General features: G+C 38.1%; 1 protein-coding gene across 2 annotated transcripts in view; it reads left to right on the top strand.

Moving 5' to 3' along the window:
• RNF13 (ring finger protein 13) overlaps positions 1 to 19897 on the top strand; it is a 45869-nt gene that overhangs the window by 12512 nt on the left and 13460 nt on the right. For both annotated transcript variants that reach the window (XM_063340202.1, XM_063340203.1), the window contains exons 4-8: positions 1875 to 2000; positions 6984 to 7071; positions 8840 to 8930; positions 10627 to 10732; positions 17610 to 17703. In XM_063340202.1, coding sequence (XP_063196272.1) covers positions 1875 to 2000; positions 6984 to 7071; positions 8840 to 8930; positions 10627 to 10732; positions 17610 to 17703 — 505 coding nt within the window. The remainder of the gene's footprint in view (positions 1 to 1874; positions 2001 to 6983; positions 7072 to 8839; positions 8931 to 10626; positions 10733 to 17609; positions 17704 to 19897) is intronic.

Genomic DNA, 19897 nt, shown 5'->3' with positions numbered 1-19897 from the left:
TGACTCAGGGGAACCTCAGGGAGCTAAATTTGGCTGTCAGCAAATCAGTGGATATTGCTTTTAATTGTTATAGACTGTGTAATGTTGTGCCTGTCACCACAAACTTGGCAAAGAATGGCTTGCTGGTGCAGCTTTTCTGCCAAAAGAAATATTATCACTACAAAAGTCTATTCCTCAAAACAATTGCTTGTCTCTGTTGTAGGTTAAACTTTACGAATGATGTATATTATGGACAAAATGTAAGATAATATATAAAAAGTACACTTAAACTGACAGTTTATATATGTAAGCTTACATATATTTTATATATCGAAACAGACAGTTTATATGTAAATTCAGATAGAATTACATATGATATAATTACTATATATAATTATTATTATTTCTATACAGCTGATGACCTCTCTACATATCTAAAGCTGTCAGTGAAAACTGAGAGTTTAAAGCTCTCAAGGATATATCTAGAACTGTAGCAATAATTTCTTGAGGCCACAGCAGTGCAGCTTCTCATGATCTTTATTTGCATAAAACAAATTACTTGTATTCTTATTTTCTGCAAATTCACCACTCTCTATCTGTATGATAATTTGCTCTAGCTTTAAAACTGATTTAAACAAGTGTGAATCTTGTAGAAATATTCTTAGGTCAAATGATAGTCCATGCATTAGTGTCCAAATGCCTCTACCACACTGTGACATTATTGCACAAACACCTTACAAAGAAAGTAATTTTTCTGAAGAGGTGTGTTTCAAATGAAGGGTAAACAAAACCTCCTCTAGGTGCATAGTCTGGATTTTTCTGTATCTTGGTAATCAAAATATGTTGTGAAGAGACTAACAGGAATCTAATTAGTATTAATCTAATGGTTAGTTAAGTAACTAATTAATATTCATCTAAATAATAAATAAGCTCCTTTTTAGGTGAGGTAGAGCTTTGACCAAGGAAGCAAGCATATTCTAGTAAGGGAAGAAGGAAAGGTCTGCTCCCCTTACAGCTAGAACAAATAGTGTTGTGCAGTCTGCACGATATTCTTCTGGCATTCGTCTTGCATGAGTGTCCGTATCAGCAGTGTTTATGGTGTGCTTTATGCAGTAGGGAAGAAAGTTCCCGAGAGTAGTCAACTTTGAAGTCACAACCTTGTGGAGAGGGACTAGTGTAAGAGCATTCGATGTGCAGGTGGGCATGTTTCCTCTGAAAGAAGTAGAATTTTTCAGTAGATATTAAAGCATGAGGTTAGGAGAGTTTCCACTCCAGACATTTTCAGTGGTGGAGTACTAACTCAATCACCTACAAACAATCCAAAGATTGCTCCAAGGTTGATATTGCCAGAATTTCCTACTTCTGTGAATCTTTCAGTGGTAGCAGGTTTGATGATCTCTAGTCCTTGTTTACCGTAGCAAACTAGCTATTTTCTATGCCAGTTCAGTGTCAGTTTCATGCACCAAACTTTCTTCTATTTTCCCTTTTAATTTCCAGATACTAAGTTTGTGTTAGTGCTTTTCTTAGGCTATTATACTTTAGGTTTCTTGATTAGTCTTCATGTATCTTAGGATAATACTTCCACAATATTAATGTAGTGTATGCAGTCCTTTTTATGCTGAATTATCCTGCAAAGTCTGTTACGAACTTCAGATGATGGAATTGGAAAAACTATTTTCTTTCTAATTCTTTACAAACATAAAGATTTTGATGCATCAAAATAAATAGTTAGGGATGTAGCAGAAATCTTGCTATGATATGTGACTGAGTTGAAAATAAGAATTTGTTTAACTTTTTTATGAAAATGTACAGTTTTCTTTCCTTATAGTTGTCTGCCAACCCGTTTGTTAAGACAAAGAGAAATGAAGCTCCTTTTTTCTCTTCCTGTTTTCTAGGGATTCCTAATAAATTCAAAACCAGAGAATGCATGTGAGCCTATAGCCCCACCTCCACTGAGAGACAACTCATCTGGTGCTTTTATTGTGTTAATTCGAAGGCTTGAGTGCAACTTTGATATCAAGGTAAGGTGTTTGGGTTTTTTTAACCCCCCCCCTCTGTTCAAAGGTCTTAAAGAATTTACTGGTGCTTCAGAAAAATATCTGTAGCTAACAGCAAGATAGATTCTGAAGGGAAGGGAGAATTTTATTGTCTACAGGCAGATAAAGCAGCACTGTAATGTGATTTAGTTTAAGATTACCTGTTTGTGAGCCAGCTTACATGGCAAATAAGGATGATGGATGCTGCAGTTTTATAATAGAAAACATTTTGGTAGAATATCGGCTTTTCTTGCCAGTTAGACTCTGCTGCCAGGGTTCACAGGGGAGATTAGGGAATGGAGATAACAGAAAAGCACCCAAAATCTGCAAGCCATTTTCCTGATTTGTTCTTGTTTTTAATAGCTGGATCATCTTGTGGCTCACTACCATTGTTGCTGGGGTCTCAGTGTGTTACAGTTGGTTGATGGGGAGAGGAGACAGTGTGCTGCTGGGCAGAAACGGGCACAATGACAAGATGGCAATGTTTATGGGTACAATAGCTAGATGATATATTATGAAGTATTTATATTACAAAAAATTTTGACCTGCAGCTGAAGTGGAGTATTTTCTGTGTTATTTTAAAAATACAAAATTAGAATTATTTGTTTTTGGCTGAAATACATGGTTTTCTTGAAAATAACCCTGATATATGGGGCAGCAAAGGATGTCTTAAGGAAAACAGGCCTGTTTTTGTCATTGGCTTTCATGAAGTAAAAGGAAATCCAGCCAAATTTGCTGCTATGTGCTATGTTCAGTTATGTGGTGTTGTGGTCAAACAGGTAAATTCTACCCAGACTGTAGATTCCAGCTGTAGAGACAGGCCCACTGCTCACGTAATTTACCTTCACATCAAACTCAGGAATATCACATATCTTGTACCATGAATCCTGTCACCGTGTGTGTATGGCTTAGTGGGAAAAGGAAGGGCAAATGTCTGCTTGTCTCTTTTACACCCTCTTTGCTTTTCAAATTGCTGCCCCTAAAATAATGGGATGGCATTACTGCTGAAGACCCTGTTAAAGGAACAGGTCAGAATTTTTCTAGTGGAATAAATTTTAAATCAGAAATACAGCAAATGCTTGTTTGTTGAAAACAACTTGTTATGACTGAGCCTTCAGATTTTTTAGTCTGGTACTAGACCAGAAAAATCACATCTGTGTTGCTGGTTACAGAATTCTGTGATTCTCAGTAACTCTGGAAGGCTGCTGAGCTATAGGCAAGGGTCAGGCAGGGGGCAGATGTGCAAAATTACTTTATCTGCATAGCTATCAACTTCATAAATGTGATCTCTTGTATTTTAATTTTACACATCTTGATTTACCACGCATGATCAATAAGTATTCTTGCAGGAGATGGAAGATTTGTACATCGTCATTGTGGGATTTCTGTGGTCAGTTCTTTAAGGATTAAGTCACGCTAGCTCTGTATGGAAACATTTTTTGGTTATGTTTTATATTTCATGTAATATCCATGGAAAAATGGATTCCCAGACATTTCTTCATTAGACAAAGAGCAGGGTAGAAAGTGGATCAGAAGTTCAACATGAGCATGGGTATCTATGTACTCACTGTCCAGTGAATTCAGATTTATATTATGTTGTCAGTACTATTGCAATATAGAATTTCATGCATGCTACAGCATTTTTCCCTGAACTTTCTGCCAGGAAGCAGCATGTGAGTTATATTACATATCTGCTACTTGACAACAGGATGCGGATTTTAACAAAAGCTGGAGTTTATTTTTAAAGCCCTGTTTCTCCTTCTATTTTATATTGAAAACTGCAAATAGAGGTGCATAGCTGTTTCTTAATTTTGTTGTGTATGAATCTTTACTAGGCCAAAAACTCTCTTCTTTCCTTCCATCTCTCTCTTAGCATTTAGGGTATGGTCATCTGTGACCAGATACGTTGTTGACATCATGGAGTTTGTATCATGTATTTTCTGCCTATGTAAAAGGTTTGTTTGGCAGAATAAGCATCACGTAAAATGGTGCTACTTACGGAAAAACTTCCTAGAATGGTCTGGGATTATATGTAGTAAATGATACCCCACTATGTTAAAACTGTCTCTTCAGGCACAAAACCCAGCGATGTAATACTGGCCAAATTCCCAACTATGCATTTATGTTTACATCTAAAACTGATTTTTTTTTTTAACGTTGGGATTTCTCAAGGTGTCTTCATTTTCCAATAACATTGTTCTACAGCTTGGAATATAGATGTTAGAAATATGGGGAGAGAATCTGAATTGATGGTGCTCTGGGGCATGTAACTGTTGAGTAAAGAATTGATTGTCATTTTCTTGGTGGAAAGGTATTATGCAGTAAGAAATCACTTCCTGATGCTGTATCATCCTGTTTAGATAGATCTTAAAAATGGGTTAATGCTTCACATGCTGGGTTAATGCTTGATACGCCCGAGGGAAGGGATGTCATCCAGAGGTACCTGGACAGGCTTGAGAGTTGGGCCAGTGTGAACCTCATGAAGTTCAACAAGGCCAAGTACAACATCCTGCACTTGGGTTGGGGCAGTCCCAAGCACAAATACAGGCTGGGTGGAGAAGCAGCCCTGAGGAGAAGGACTTGGGGGTGTTGCTTAATGAGAAGCTCAACAGGAGCCGGCAATGTGTGCTCACAGCCCAGAAAGCCAACCACATCCTGGGCTGTATCCCCAGCGGTGTGGGCAGCAGGGTGAGGCAGGGGGAGAGATTCTGCCCTGCCCCTCTGCTCCACTCTGGTGAGACCTCCCTGCAGTGCTGCCTCCAGCTCTGGGGCCCCCAACAGAAGAAAGGTTAGAACTAGATTATCTTTTAAGGTCTCTTCCAACTTTAACCATTCTGTGATTCAGTTTTGGTGTACAATTAATGCTTTTGTCTTTGGGACCCTGGGTAGCGAGGGTGAAATTACATTTAACAATATAACTGAACAGGGAATTGCTACTGCTTTTTGCAGCTAGGTGGTGGTGTTAAGCCTGTGCTCAGTCATGGTAGCTTGGGCAGAAGGTGCCTGGCTGGGATTGTGTTAATGTCACTCTTCAGTAATTCTGTGTCAACTGACCATTTTGTAGGCATCTTCATGTGTGGTTTTAAATGAACACCATATTGGATTATAAAATCCAATAATTAAATAAAAGCCCTATGTTAAAAGTAAGTGGCAAAAGTGTGTAGGAAACTAAAACATTTCCTTAAGTAGTATAAATTACTTACTACCTGTCCTGAAGGACATATTTCAATGTATAATGGACAGTTAATAAACACCTGTTCAGAACATGGTGAAGAAATAAAACAAGCAAACAAAAAAATTTAATACTACATAGAAACTGTCACTGATTACCATAGCAGATTTATGTGGATATGAAGATTAAGAACCTGCGATAACCAGGGACGTTTAAAGCTCAGATCACTCAATGAACTCTTGTATTCCTTTCTTCAGTTTCAGCACTTGAGTTGTGATGTGTTGTCTGTGATGACTCCATTACTGCTATTCTGTGTCACAAGCTCAGATATCTAGATGTTCGGTACTTTTCATCCTGTCCTTGTCTTGAGTGTTTTATTTAAAATTCTCAAGCCTTATTTCTTTTTTGCCTTTTTTTTTTTTGCTGTTGTGCAGCATGCAAGAAAGCTTTGTATTTCAAGCTTGACCTAGAGAACCTTTTTTAGAATAATCAGTGGTAGTTTTCCAGCTTTACAACTCATGTTCCTCATTATTGTTTGTCTCTTGCAAAGAAAAACTGGGGGGGTGCATGTTATGTGTGTGTGTTTATATATACACACACACATACTTCCCCTCTCCTAGCTTTAAGGGTAGAGATCTTAAAAAAAGAGCACCAGAACTTTCCCCTGGATTTTTCTGATATGGTGATGATAGCCTGCTGTACAGGAGAGATGGTGGTGATTTCCTGGTGAATTAGTGTAGGACAGGATTCCATAAGATTTGTTTGTGTCTATGTTGGTAAGGGTGGTGTCATAGTTGGTGTTTGACTGATTAATAAAGCTGTTGTGATGCCATAATAGCTGAATGCTGCAGCTGTTTTTCAGTTTCAAAGGTATTTACAGCTGTGATGTTTTGGTCAGTTGTACTTAATGGTTGTATGCTTGCCCACTACAGAAATAGGTATTTGCCTTACAGTCTGCTTAAATACATGCATCTAAGTGGAAATAAAAGCTATCACTGTGTCCCGTACTAGCTTAATTCAGAGCAAGTCTCTCCAGCTATGGCCAAACTTATTATGTAGTTTTAAACAGGAGTTGAATACAGGATGAAACCCGTATGTTCCTCAAGGTTCTCTAGTGCTTTTTGCATGTTATAATGAGTTTTTATACTGTCATGGATGCATCAGAAGCAATATCTTAGATGAATAGTTGTAACTTAGTTATGTTTGCATTACTGATAGTCACTGCAGCAAATGCCGTTTACATAGACCTTAAGCTTTGCTTGTATTGACAAAAAACCAGTATATATCAGAAACGTAACTGGTACACTATATTTATAGTTTTGTACCCATATTTATAATTTTTTACTTTTCCATGAGAAAGCTTCTGATGCCTGGGTTGTCAAGTAAGATATTTCCACATCTTTAAAGGCACAGGAAATATACTACTCATGTGATTTCATGAGCTATCAAGTGATAATTTCCAGTTTACCAAACTAAGTTAGTACCTTTATTTTCAATTATGGTTAAATATTATTTTTATCTATCCATAGAAAGTTTTTTTTATTCCTGTTTTTAATATGTTTAAAAACTGTCTGTCTGCAGACAATATCGGATGCTTTTTCTGGAAAAATAACATAATTACATGAGTGTAAGAATAATTATATGATTTTGTTTTGAAAGGTGATACTTGTTTTGTAAGTGAAATGACATTGTGGTAATACTTAAAAATTCCTGAAAGTGTACCTTGTCTTAGGACAGACAGGTTACTGTATTTTGAAGCAGTAGTCTTTCTAATAAGTACTTTTTATGGCTTACAGGTTTTAAATGCACAGAGAGCTGGATATAAGGCAGCTATAGTTCACAATGTTGATTCTGATGACCTCATAAGCATGGGATCCAACGACAGTAAGTACAGGTATCACTTCTTCTCTCCTGTTTGAAAATCATTTCACCCACTGGTGTGCAGTATTAAAATCAGGGTAAAGTATTAAACAAACAATAAACAAAAAAAAACCCCAAACCAACAACAGAAAGCCCCAGAAAAACCCACCTCAACCAGAAATCCTTCTGCTTTTAACACTTTAAAATGGGAGATATTTGTAGAAGAACATATATGTATGCTTGCGTATTATTTGTGGCATTAAGTTTGTTCATTCTGAGTGTTTCTTTTGTTTTTCCTTTAAATTTTAGTTCAACTGTTCTGGGTTAAATGGTCACATTTATGAGAGCAATTTATATGACTGATGTGGAAAATAGATGATGTGTTGTTAATTAAGTAGAAACATAGGAAAACTGAACGCTGCTCTTGGAAGGAAATCAAACTTCAAAATATGACTTTTTAGTATTTGTTAGTGCTTCTGTTTTGTTGTTGCATTGTTATATACATTTTCCTGTTCCTTTGGGCAAATGGATTCTAATTTCATATGAATACATATTGCCTGTACATATTTTCAGTTGGAGAAAGAATGTTTAGAGACCAGTGCGCCACTTTCTGAATGATTCTGATGCTAGCTGTTCCAATTTTAACCTTTCATGGAGTAAATATGTGCAGAACATCTTGTAATCTAGTCAGAACGTTGGCTTTGTTTTATGGTGTGTGTTTTTTGTCTATAGCAGTGTTACAACTGTCTTTGTGGCATTTCTTTATTTTGTCCAGTTTTTGAGCTTGCTCAGTATGGAACAAGAGCATAAATAAGAACAAAAATGTCTTTCCAAGAGGAAACACCATTGAATAAACTAGGAAATGAACTTTCAGCAAACCAAATGGCAGCTGAGTAGCCCAGAAAGTGATGTGGAACTGGTTTTAATGAATTCCCAACCCATGTGAATCTTATTTTCAGGTTTTAGTGAGAAATCTAAATGTAGAACAAGTTCACAACCAGTGCAGTTGGTTGGGTAGTGTGAGGTGACGTTAAGCCATGTATGCTTTTGCCTTTGGGAACCTGAGTGCTTTGATAGTGAAGTGTAAGTCAGAGGTGCAAATCAATAGAAAGTGAAGCCAAGGAGACAGCTTTATAGAATATGGGATTTATCTTTCAATAATTTTTCATTTGGGCTACATCTTTTGAGCATGTTATTGCCTACAGTAGTAAACAGAGAAGGGGGAGACAGTTCCATCCAGTTTCTTGAGACTGAAATAAAGGTGTGGGATTTGTTCATTCTCTTCTTTCTTCTTTTTGACCTTTTCTAGCCACAGCTGTTTCCATTGTGTTTGTCTATGTTTAGGGTGGAAAGAAGGGAAGAAAGATTAATTAAAATTTACAGTACCAGACCACAGAAATCATATAAGGTGCCAGAAATTTTGGAAATAAATGGAGTTGTGTGACTTCATCGTTCTTACTCAGAGACTTGATATCCTGGTTAAAATTCCTCTGATGAAGCCTCTTTTTTTTTTTTTTTTTGCCAAAATATTTTGGCTTTCTGCTCCCTTTAAATATTCCGTTAAGAATTTTGACTTCTATACCTGCAGTAAAGTCCCTAGATATTCAGTAGGAAAAATGATACCATTTCTTATATGACGTAAAGATGTAGCATGCATGTACATGAGTCTGTCATTATGTTAAAATATATCTTCACGTTGTGGTAGTCTCATAATGTTCAAGTCTTATGTCTTAAGAGTGTCCATAGAGTGTCTGAGTAATAATAACTTTATTTTCTTGCTTTTTTTATACAGTTGAGATTTTAAAGAAGATTGACATTCCGTCTGTCTTTATTGGTGAGACTTCAGCTAATTCTCTTAAAGAAGAATTTACTTACGAAAAGGGGTAAGTTATCTCTGTGTTACTCCTTGCATTAAGTCATTGCCTCTTTTTAATATTTATGGTTTTAAAATAGGATGTTGTGATGACAGAGGCTACAGATATTCAAGGTGGAACCTTGTGCCTGAGAGTAATGGGCAGAAAGCATTTTAAAAATGAATATAAATTGCTTTCCTGCAAGAGGTTTACCATATATTTATGAAAAGTTACTCCTTTCATTTTCATATAGCATTAAACATATGAGTTTAGCCAGTGATCTAGGAATCACAGAAATATTTGTGAGCATTTGTGTGTTTTGGATCTAAGGGTGTGTTCTTGCAATATAAGTCAGTTCCCATTGAAGTCAGGTGGGTCTTTAAAAAATGTATTTTTAAAGCCTGTTGGAGATAATACAGTCATGAAACTATTGACGAGTCAAGACTGAACTGTACATCTTAATCTACCCTTTCTATTGTATTCTTAGGTACCTGTACGAATACTGACACGGATAATTTCATTGATTGATAGTTTGAATTCAAATTATCATCTGTCAAACCTTACAGTGTTTAGCTCCTCGCTGACTTTAAGAGCAATTCTGCTCTAGAAGAGAGATAGAAAAGTGGGTTTATTGATTTCCCTGGTGCTGCCCACTGCATTCCTTGTTCAGAAGTGCATTCTTTCTAATTGCATCGGTGTTCGTAGTATAGGACTACTGAAGCTGTCTCTTTTTGTTGTCCTTTATTAATTGTTCTAGAACAAGTCAGAGATAACTTCCTATGCTAAGTGAATCTGCAGGATGTATTTAAGATGATTCTAACGGGATGCATGATTAGGTTTGCACTGCTTCTGTTTTTGCTCTAAGTTTAAAAATTTAAAAAGAAAAGTATTGCAAGAACAAGATGGTTAAAATACATACCTTGAATAGGATGGAAAAGGAGATGTGTCTTGTGTTATTATTCTAATGAGCTTGCTCCTTCAAGTCTCTGATGTCCTTTCACTAAATTAATCAGAAATAGATTGTGTCATTCTTAGGTAGGCTCACCTTGCTGATGAAACTAGTTAAGTGGAGTGTGGCTCCACAGGGGTAGTGATTATAGAACGTTCATATAGAACATGATATACATTCACATATTGTACCTTCTCAGCTGTTCTTGACTACTTGTGCCAATAGAACAATAGCAGGATTTTACTTCCTTAAGTATCAATAAATACTTGTGTTCGGACATCCAGTTGTCAGCATCCATATTGGGTTTTCTAGGAAGATTTTTGGTTACTGTCCTGTAATTTATTGACTCCCCAGAGGACAAAGGGTGCGCTTGCCATACTTCATGATTTGAAACTAAACTTCCCATATAACCCAAAATACTTTGGTAAATAAGAATGATTTCATAGTATATTTTGATAGTCATGTTGTATTTTTCTCATTCTGTGCTCAAAGCAGTTATGAGGTTGTTTTCCTGCTTGCTTTAAATTTATTTATGATAAGTCAGTAAGTAATTTTAACTCCAAAACATTCTAAGAAACATTGTTTTATCCTTTTATTCAGTTGGCTTTACCTTATGTGAATTCAGGTGAATTTTCTATGTTGTTGTGCACAGGTAGATATTCCTTTAGTGTGTCTAGCGATAACCTTTTATTTTAATGGCTTTTTTAATTGTATTTATTCTTTAAGTCATTGCTTATTAAATTCTAACCTATTTGTCTTATCTTTTTCTCCCCGTAGGGGCCATGTTGTGTTAATCCCAGAGTTCAGTCTTCCTTTGGAGTACTACTTAATTCCTTTCCTAATAATAGTAGGGATCTGTCTTATTCTCATCGTCATATTTATGGTAAGTTCATTCTTTTAATAACATTTTTTCTTTCAAATAAATCATCACAGAACTGTCACTTACTGAAGTCAAGGGATACAGTAAAGTTACAGTGAAAGCTTTGTGAATGGTACATAACTGTACCATGCTTACCTGTAATCATTTATTTTTTTCAGTACAATAAACAGGTGCAGAATTTTGTCAAAGGGATATCAGGAGCCCTTAGGATGTTCTACCTGACATCTAACTACTTAGAAAGAATTGCCCTCACTGCTACTCTTCCACTGCACAAGTGGTTTTTTTCGCCCCGTAAAGAATGACCTGACCTTGTGCTCTTGTACACTGGGATTATGTCCCAGTTTACCAAACCTGTACTGCTTAATAAACGTTAGTCCCACTGTTCCACAGTGCAGGTTTCACTGTGTTTTCTACTTCCAGTATAGTAATCAGTCAGCAAGCTCAGAGCCTGTTACAGTATAATAGCATATGTCTTACAGCATATACGTTACCTATAGAGATTCTCAGTTGGGCACGTGTCTCCTAGAAAAGGTAATATAGCGTAGCTATATATTATTTCAGAATACTTAGCATCCTACTTCTTCCTATTTTACCTTTTGATGAAAATCAAGTAATACATCAACTGTTCTATAACATTTTCTTAAAATATTTCTTTCTGTGTTAGTGTGTTTTGCACTGTAAGTTACGTATTTCATTGACGATCCTGGGCACAATCAAAATTGCAGCAGCTCTCTGAAAACAAAGCAGAAGTGACCAACCAGAGATGATGTAAAGTTCACTAATGCTTTGTCTGACCTGGTGATGATAACCTTGATCATAGAGGACTTTCTCAGTTAATTAGGTGAATACATAGCCTTATCATTGTATGATGAAGGTCAGCAGTTTGAAGTAAGGAGAGATGGTATTTCTAAAGGAGAGCGGTGACCAGGGATAATATTTTATGAACATCTGTTGTTCTGAGACCATCAATATTCCAACTTGAGCTTCACTAATAATCTGCTTGTAGCGCACTGAAGCTGAAAAGTCAAACAAAATATTGGTTATGTAAGAAATGGAATGAAGAAGGCTATAAAAGGGGACTGATATAATTTTGAAAATCATAAGTACTGGCTTTGAATCCTATCAAAATATGATGTGACGCACCAATGTGCCATTTTTCAGAAAGATACTAATTAAGGAATGAAGAGAAAGACAATAAGAGTACTTAGGGGGCCTATTATTTAAAGAGTGACTTAGGTTACCATCGAAGAGAAAACTAATGTAGGAGGGAGGGACATATGGCAACTGTAATCATGAGGCATGTGAGCTTGACCTTTATCATGAACACCACTGTGGAAATTCAGAAATAAGAGAGATGGGTTTTAGTCTTGGGTTATTTCTTTTTATTTTGCTTCAGAGTTTTTCATCAGTTCAGATGCTTTTGGTTTTAGATGATGTTAATTATAAAAGTTCCTAGTGGATTTCAGTGCCGTCATCTTCAGGTCAAGAAAATAACTAAATTACAGACCAGTTTGCACCAGTCACTTTAGCAAGGATTTAGCAAGAGTCATGTAACAAACACAAGGCTAGTCCCACTGGAACGCCACCTCTCCTTAGAATTACACGTTTCCCTCACTATGAAAACAGCGTTTTTTGGCATCAAAAGTGACATTACAAATGTTATAGAGGTGAGCTAAACAAATTTGTAAAGTGTTTGTCTTTAGGGCATAAGTGAGTTTTCTTAGCAGAAACCATAGAATCACAGAATGGTTTGGGTTGAAAGGGACCTTAAAGATCATATTAAAAGTCACATCCAACCTTCAACACTTCCAGTGATGAGGCATCCAAAATTTCACTGGGCGAACTGTTTGTGTCTTACCACCCTCATATATCCAATCTAAATATACAGTATTCCATAGATACTGATTCAATTTGCCTTTTAAAAACTGGATAGTTTTGTATCAGCATGCTGATACTCTGAATTAAAACAATTTTTTACTTAATATGTGAATTTGGGAGCTCCAGATTCCAAATAAAATATATAGGGAAGAACAGTCTGTACAATCCAAGACGAATAAACAGATGCTAGGTAGGATTAGCTATGAGAAGGGGAAATAAACATTTGGTGAGGAAAATTTCAGGCATTTAAACTCATCTCCAATTTCCTTGCTTATGCACTGTGAGGAAATGCAAAAAAGGGTATGTCTATAAACTGTGATTAAGAATTTATTTTTCCAATTATGTCCCAGCTATAAAAGCAAAGGCTTCGAGAGACCCGAATTTCTCTTCTGTTAGTGTCAACAGGTAGTGAGTGCTAAAATTAATGGTTCTTTCTGTGTCTGGAAAACCAGACAGGAACCAGGAGAAAATCATATTGTATGTCTGCAAGTCAGGGTTACCTGTACTATGTGTTTGGGACAGGTGTTTGGAGGGTTTTGAAAACAGGTGATAACAATGTTGAAAATACCAAAATCTGTCTACACAGCTCATGTTAAACTGTGAGGAAAAAAGTGGAGAGGTCTTTGAAAGCATCTTCCAGAGTGTGGTGCAGGCCTGATGGGGGTAACAGGATAAAATCGGATTCCGTAGCGAAAGGTAACTAGTGGAAAAAAGAGTTTGAGTCGTCTTTATGAAGAAGGGGCAGGCAACTCAGGAGGATGAGGTTGGGCAGGGAGAAAATTAGAAGGGCCAAAGCCCAACTAGAACTTAATCTGGCTACTGCATTAAAGACAGTAAGAAATGTTTCTATAAATACCTTAGCAACAAAAAGAGGGTTAAGGGAAATCTCCATCCTCTGTTGGATGTGAAGGGGAAACACAGTGACTGGCTGAGGAAAAGGCTGATACTTGATGCCTTCTTTGCCTCAGTCTTTAATAGTAAGACCAGTTGTTCCCTGAGTACCTAAGCCCCTGACCTGGAAGACAGGGACGGGGAGCAGAATGAAGCCCCCATAATCCAAGGGCAAACTGTGAGGGACCTGCTACATCACTTAGACACACACAAGTCTATGGGGCTGGATGGGATCCACCCAAGGGTACTGAGGGCGCTGGCAAATGTGCTCACCAAGCCCTTTCCATCATTTATCAGCAGTCCTGTCAAACCAGGGAGGTCCCAGTTGACTAGAAGTTAGCCCATCTGCAAGAAGGACCACAAGGAAGGTCTGGAGAACTAAAGGCCTGTCAGTTTGACCTCCCTGCCAGGGAAGGTTATGGAGCAGATCATCTTAAGTGCCATCACACAGCACATCCAGGACAACCAGGCAATCAGGCCGAGTCAGCATTGTGTTTATGGAAGGCAGGTCTATCTTGGCAAACCTGATCTCCTCCTATGATAAGGTGACCCGCTCGGTGGATGAGGGAGGGGCTGTGGATGTTGTTAACCTGGACTTTAGTAAAGCTTTTGACACTGTTTCCCACAGCATTCTCCTGGAGAAACTGGCTGCTCATGGCTTGGATGGCTGTATTCTTCACTGGGTGAAAAACTGGCTGGAGAGCCAGGCCCAAAGAATGGTGGTGAATGGAGTTAAATCCAGTTGGTGGCCAGTCATAAGCGGTGTTCCCCAGGGGTCAGTACTGGGGAACTGTACTCAGTACTGGGGTTCTGTTTAATATCTTCATCAATGATCTGGACAAGGGGATTGGGTGGACCCTCAGTATGTTTGCAGACTACACCAAGTCTGGTGGGAGTGTTGATCTCCTTGAGAATAGGATGGCTTTACAGAGGCATCTGGACAGGCTGGATCAATGGGCTGAGGCCAGTGGTATGAGGTTCAACAAGGCCAAGTGCCAGGTCCTGCACTTGGGTCACAACAATGCCATTCAGTGCTACAAGCTTGGGGAAGAGTGGCTGGAAAGCTGCCTGGTGGAAAAGGACCTGGAGGTGTTGACAGCCAGCTGAATATGAGGCAGCAATGTGCCCAGGTGGCCAAGAAGGCCAACAGCATCCTAGCCTGTGTCAGGAATAGTGTGGCCAGCAGGACTGTGGAAGCAGTCGTCCCCCTGTACTCAGCACTGGTGAGTACAGACATCGAGGTGCTGGAGTGTGTCCAGAGAAGGGCAGTGAAGCTGGTGAGGGGTCTGGAGCACAAGTCTTAGAGGAGCAGCTGAGGGAACTGGGGGTGTTCAGCCTGGAGAAAAGGAGGCTGAGGGGAGACCTTATTGCTCCCTACAACTACATGAAAGGGAGGTGTAGTGAGAAGGAGGACAGTCTCTTCTCCCAAGTAACAAGTGATAGGACAAAAGGAAATGGCCTCAAGTTGCACCAGGGGAGGTTTAGATTGGATATTAGGAAAAATTTCTTCACGGAAAGGGTTATGAAACATTTGAACAGGCTGCACGTGCGTAGATGTGGTGCTCAGAGCCATGGTTTAGTGGTGGACTTGTCAGTGCTAGGTTAACGGTTGGACTTCATGATCTTAAAGGTCTTTTCTAACCTAAATGACTTGGTGATTCTAAGCTATGGGCCAGCATGACGGTGTTTGAGGAACAGTGTGCTGGTGAGGGCTTTCACTTGGCTCCATGACGTACTGAGTACACTGGGCCACACCTGAAATGTGTGTACACTGACACACACTTTATGGAGAATAAATGAGGAACTGGAAGCTTTGGCTCACTCCCAGAGCTACAACATCATTGGCATAAGTAAGACGTAGTGGGAAGAGTGCTGTGATTGTAGTGCTGTGGTGGACAATTATAGGCTCTTCAGGAGAGACAGGCAAGGCAGGGGGGTCATACTGTGTGTGGAAGAGGGGTTGGACTGTACGGCACTTGCAGTTGAGCATGAAATGGCTGGGAACCTCTGTGTAGGCATTAGGGGAGAAGATAATAAAGGGTATGTTGTCTTTTTTTAAAACCAATGATGGGCCCTGGCACCCCTGGAGCTCTGGGTTGGAGGACCATGACTGGGGGAATGATGAGCTCCCAGTTGACTTGGAACCTTTATGGGATTTGCTGCTGCAACTGAATGCACATAAATGTATGGGACCTGATGATGTTCATCCCAGGGTACTGGAAGAGTTGGCCAATATTGTTGTGAGACCCCTCTCAGTTATTTGTCAACAGTCTTGGGAATTTGGAGAGGTCCCAGTTGACTCAAACCTAGCAAATGTTATTTGTCCTGTTTTCGAGACGGTGAAAAAAGAAGACCCTAGTAATTATAGGCCTGTCAGTCTCACTTCATTGCCTGGTAAAATGATGGAGTTATTGAAAAACACTTGAAAAACAATGCAGTCATCAGTCAAAGTTAACATGGGTTCATGAAGGGAAAGTCAGTCCTTCTAACTTAATATCCTTTTATAACAAGCTTACTCACTCAGTGGACAAAGGGAAGGCAGTAGATGTGTGGAGTTGTAGTTTTGGGGGTTTGTTTGGGTTTTTTTTTTTTTAGCAAAGCTTTTGATGCTGTCTTCTGCGGTATCCTTCTGGACGAAATGTCCACCGTAAAGCTAGACATGTGCACAATATGATGGGTGAACAATTGGCTGAAGGGTTAGGCTCAAGGAGTTGTAGTTAAACAGGGTAACATCTCACTGGCAGCCATCCATTAGTGTGGTGTTCATCAGGGTTCACCTTCACCACCAGTTCTCTTAAATTTTTCTATCAATGACCTGGACACAGGAGTTGAGTGCGTGCTAAGTAAGCTTGCCAACAATACTAAATTAGGAGATATTGATTCCCTTGAGTGGGGGGAGGCTTTACAGAGAGATCTTGATAGATTAGAGCGCTGGACAATTGCTACAGTGAACTTGATCCCAGGGAGGTTGTGGGTTGGATTTGGTCCTCATTCATTTGTGGTTTTGGCCCTGCTTCTTTCAGGAGATCTTGTTTTTAATTAAAAAATGAATGCAAGACTCTGGTACAAAGTATCTGAATTATGGCAGAAAAACTGCAGCTTACGCATACAGCTCATTCTTTAGCTGGGGTAAAAAGAGTCTGAACGAACAGTTTGGATCCAAATACACTTAAAAAGTGAAGCCAGGTGTGACGCAGAAAGATAAATAAATTTTGTTGAAACCAATTACTGTTTCAAATGGTCCTAATAATATTTGTCCATAATATACATACATCCATACTTTAAAAAAAATAATAATCTCTTGTGAAGTATATCAGTGACTTTAAGGGATTCCTAAAGTGAGAGATGTTAATACTGTTTATGATATTAATACTCTCTGCGTTTACCTTATCCACAGCATAGGCATAGAGTAGGTATAGGTGTAGAGTACCTCTGAAAACTTCAAAAAATTTGTTAGTGTGTGTGCTTTGGTTAAGGCCATTATTTTGTTCATTTGTCGTCATATTTGAAAAAGAATGTCATATCACAGATGATAGAATTAGAATTTGAACAGAAATAGCATTAGGGACTGCTAAGAAAATGGAAGCAAAATCTTTAGTATAGTTGAAGACAGCAAGAAACTATGGCTTGAAGTGACCCTTTTACCTGTAGGCAAACTGCATCTAGATACTATGAAAACAGTTCTGATGAACATGGGAATAATCCGGGAATAATCCTGTAAAAGAGCTGTGATAATCTAAAACCACAAGCAAAACCAGTCAAACTTAATGAATTGTTTTGCTCTGAGATGTGCCACCCTACTGTACATTGGCCTCAGTAGAGGGTTGCAGCAGTGGCAGTTGTTTTATGTAGTATGGACATAATTTTTCTTTTTCTCTTTCCTTTCCAAAAAAAAAAGCTTATGTCTTTTCAGTTTTGAGTGCCATGGTCATGAAGAACATCCTGCAAGCTTGTTTGGCTTCATCCTTGAGTCCAGGCAAGGGAAGAGATGTTTCAGTTTGAGCTGCAGTTCCCTTTGGACTAACTTACTGTGAAGACTCATAAATCAAAACTTCTGTTGTTCTTTTATTGTTTTAATTTGCTGTTTATGCTGTTTTATGTCTGTTTCCAGATCACAAAATTCGTGCAAGACAGACACAGAGCAAGAAGGAATCGTCTTAGGAAGGATCAGCTTAAGAAAATTCCTGTACATAAATTTAAGAAAGGCAAGTGGATCATTCTCTTTGTCTAACCAATTGTTTTTAATGCCGAAAATCCTCTAAATTTGAGGAGCTTTGTAGTTTCGGAGGTAATTTTGAGTACACTTGAAATAGATAGTTTGGAGTGAAAGCACACAAAACTTGACCCTGCTCTCACTGAAATAGAGGAGTTCTAGCATTTCTTTAATGGAAGCAGAGCAGACATCATATGCAAACTGTGGCTGAGAATTAAAACGTTGCTTAATATACCACAGAATTGGTACAGAACTTCCACAAAACTTCCTTGTGTTCTCATTAACAGTGACCGCAGCAGTCAGTTGCTGTGATGCATTATTTCCATTGTTTGTCTGGAAATTGATAAATACTAGTGGCACCTAAGTTGCCTGGCATTGTAGAGACTAGAAAAACAAAACTGTCTTGTAGGTATAATTTATCCACTTTTCCAGAAGAGTAGTCTTTTCGTTCAATCACAATACTTCTGTTAGGGCAAGAATGATTCAAATTTAATGCCAAAATACTTGCTGTTGTAATTCTTTGTAGTGATTAGTTTTGTGCAAGATCTAATGACAAGATAAGAAATAAAGCTGTAGTAAGTTACTTTATTCAGTGAAACAGAAAAGCTGCCTTAAGTCCTTCTCTGTTGTAGTCTACTCCTTAAAAGTAGAAAAAAAATCTGCTACATTTTTTTCTCCATTTTGTTTTTTAAATGTGTTACCATTTTACCATCTGATTGTGCATTCATAAAAGCTATTGCAAGGTATGAGAAGAAAAGGTGGAAAAAGTACTTAACTGAAATGATGGATTACTACATAACACATATCAATAGAGAATGTATTTGCGGAGGCACAAAGACCATGTTGGGGGATATGCCTGGTTTCAAGAATAGAACTACTGACTGTTCTTTGCCCTTGATAAAGCCAACCTGCATTATTAATGACATTGCTCTCACTTTGTGCAAAGCAGATGTTCAGTTTGAGCAGATACCGTTTTTATGCAATGTTTAGTCAGCCTCATGGGGGGGGGGGGGGGGGGGAAGTTTTCCTCTGCAGAGTTGACTGAACCTTGCTATAATGACCTATTGGAACGGATTTAAAATTAACTCTAAAAAATTATCTTAAGCCAATAAAGCTAATATTAATTTTGTTTCCTCTTATTGATTCCCTATGAAATCTAATTAGAATAAAAATACAAAGTAGATTATGTTGTACTTGAAAGAGAACTTTGCAAAGAAAAAGTTGCTTCAAGATCAGTTAATGTCTTTTTCAGTTAATTTTGTGCATCTGTAAATAATTAGCTCAGAATTACATGACTAAGTAGCCAGTGTATGAAAATATCTTATTGCTGTTTTCCTTATTCTCCTTCTTCTTTCCTCTTGCTGAATCTTACACAATATAAATTGTTTGGAGCTCAGCCAGTCTTTGTAAAGTAAACCTGTCTGTAAATATCCAGGTATCCACTGCATTCACTGACTTACGAAAAACAGAACAAAAAGCTTATTTTTCTCAACTAGGATTTCAGTTTCTTTAAGCGAATGATCACTTTGGTTCTCCTGCTAAGAAATTAATCCCTTGCATTACTTCCTTTAAGTCTTTTTACTAAAAGGACAAGACTTGACCCAGTACTTGCAATGTGTTACCTTTGGCAATTACAATAAAGAGATATTGCTTCATGCTTCTTTGTGAAAGATAGGATTTCTCAAGACATTATTGCCAAATCCATTTGCTTCAGTCTTCTTGATGATATACCCAAACAATCTTGCCTTTTGCTTTGGAAGGATAGGCGAAAACAACTCCTGTGGACTATAATCCTGTTTTTAGGAATGCTGGATTTTCTTTTGTCTTCAGTGTATTCTTAAAAATCTGTTTGTATTGAAATGTTAGTCAAATACTGAAGCTAAGACACTGTAGATACTGGTTCTTCTTTCTTGCACTGCTTTTTATATCATGAATCACTGCTTAATAAATGGTTTCACTGTACTGTAAAAGGGTGTTTAAGGGAAAGCTGGTTTGAGTGGATATCTAGAATTTAATAGGTTGATAGGCAAATGATGATGTAATGAAGATGATTGCTCTGTAGGGGTGATTGCACTCTGACATACCTAAAGAGTTGCTAACACAGGAAATGCATGAACCGTTCCTAAATAGGATTTGAGTCAAATACCACTGTATGGCTTGGGAATTTGTTACTAATTTCAGTAAGC

Source organism: Chroicocephalus ridibundus, chromosome 6, assembly GCF_963924245.1.
Source record: "Chroicocephalus ridibundus chromosome 6, bChrRid1.1, whole genome shotgun sequence".
Taxonomy (NCBI): Eukaryota; Metazoa; Chordata; class Aves; order Charadriiformes; family Laridae; genus Chroicocephalus; species Chroicocephalus ridibundus.
This window is presented reverse-complemented; position numbering and strand designations above follow the sequence as displayed.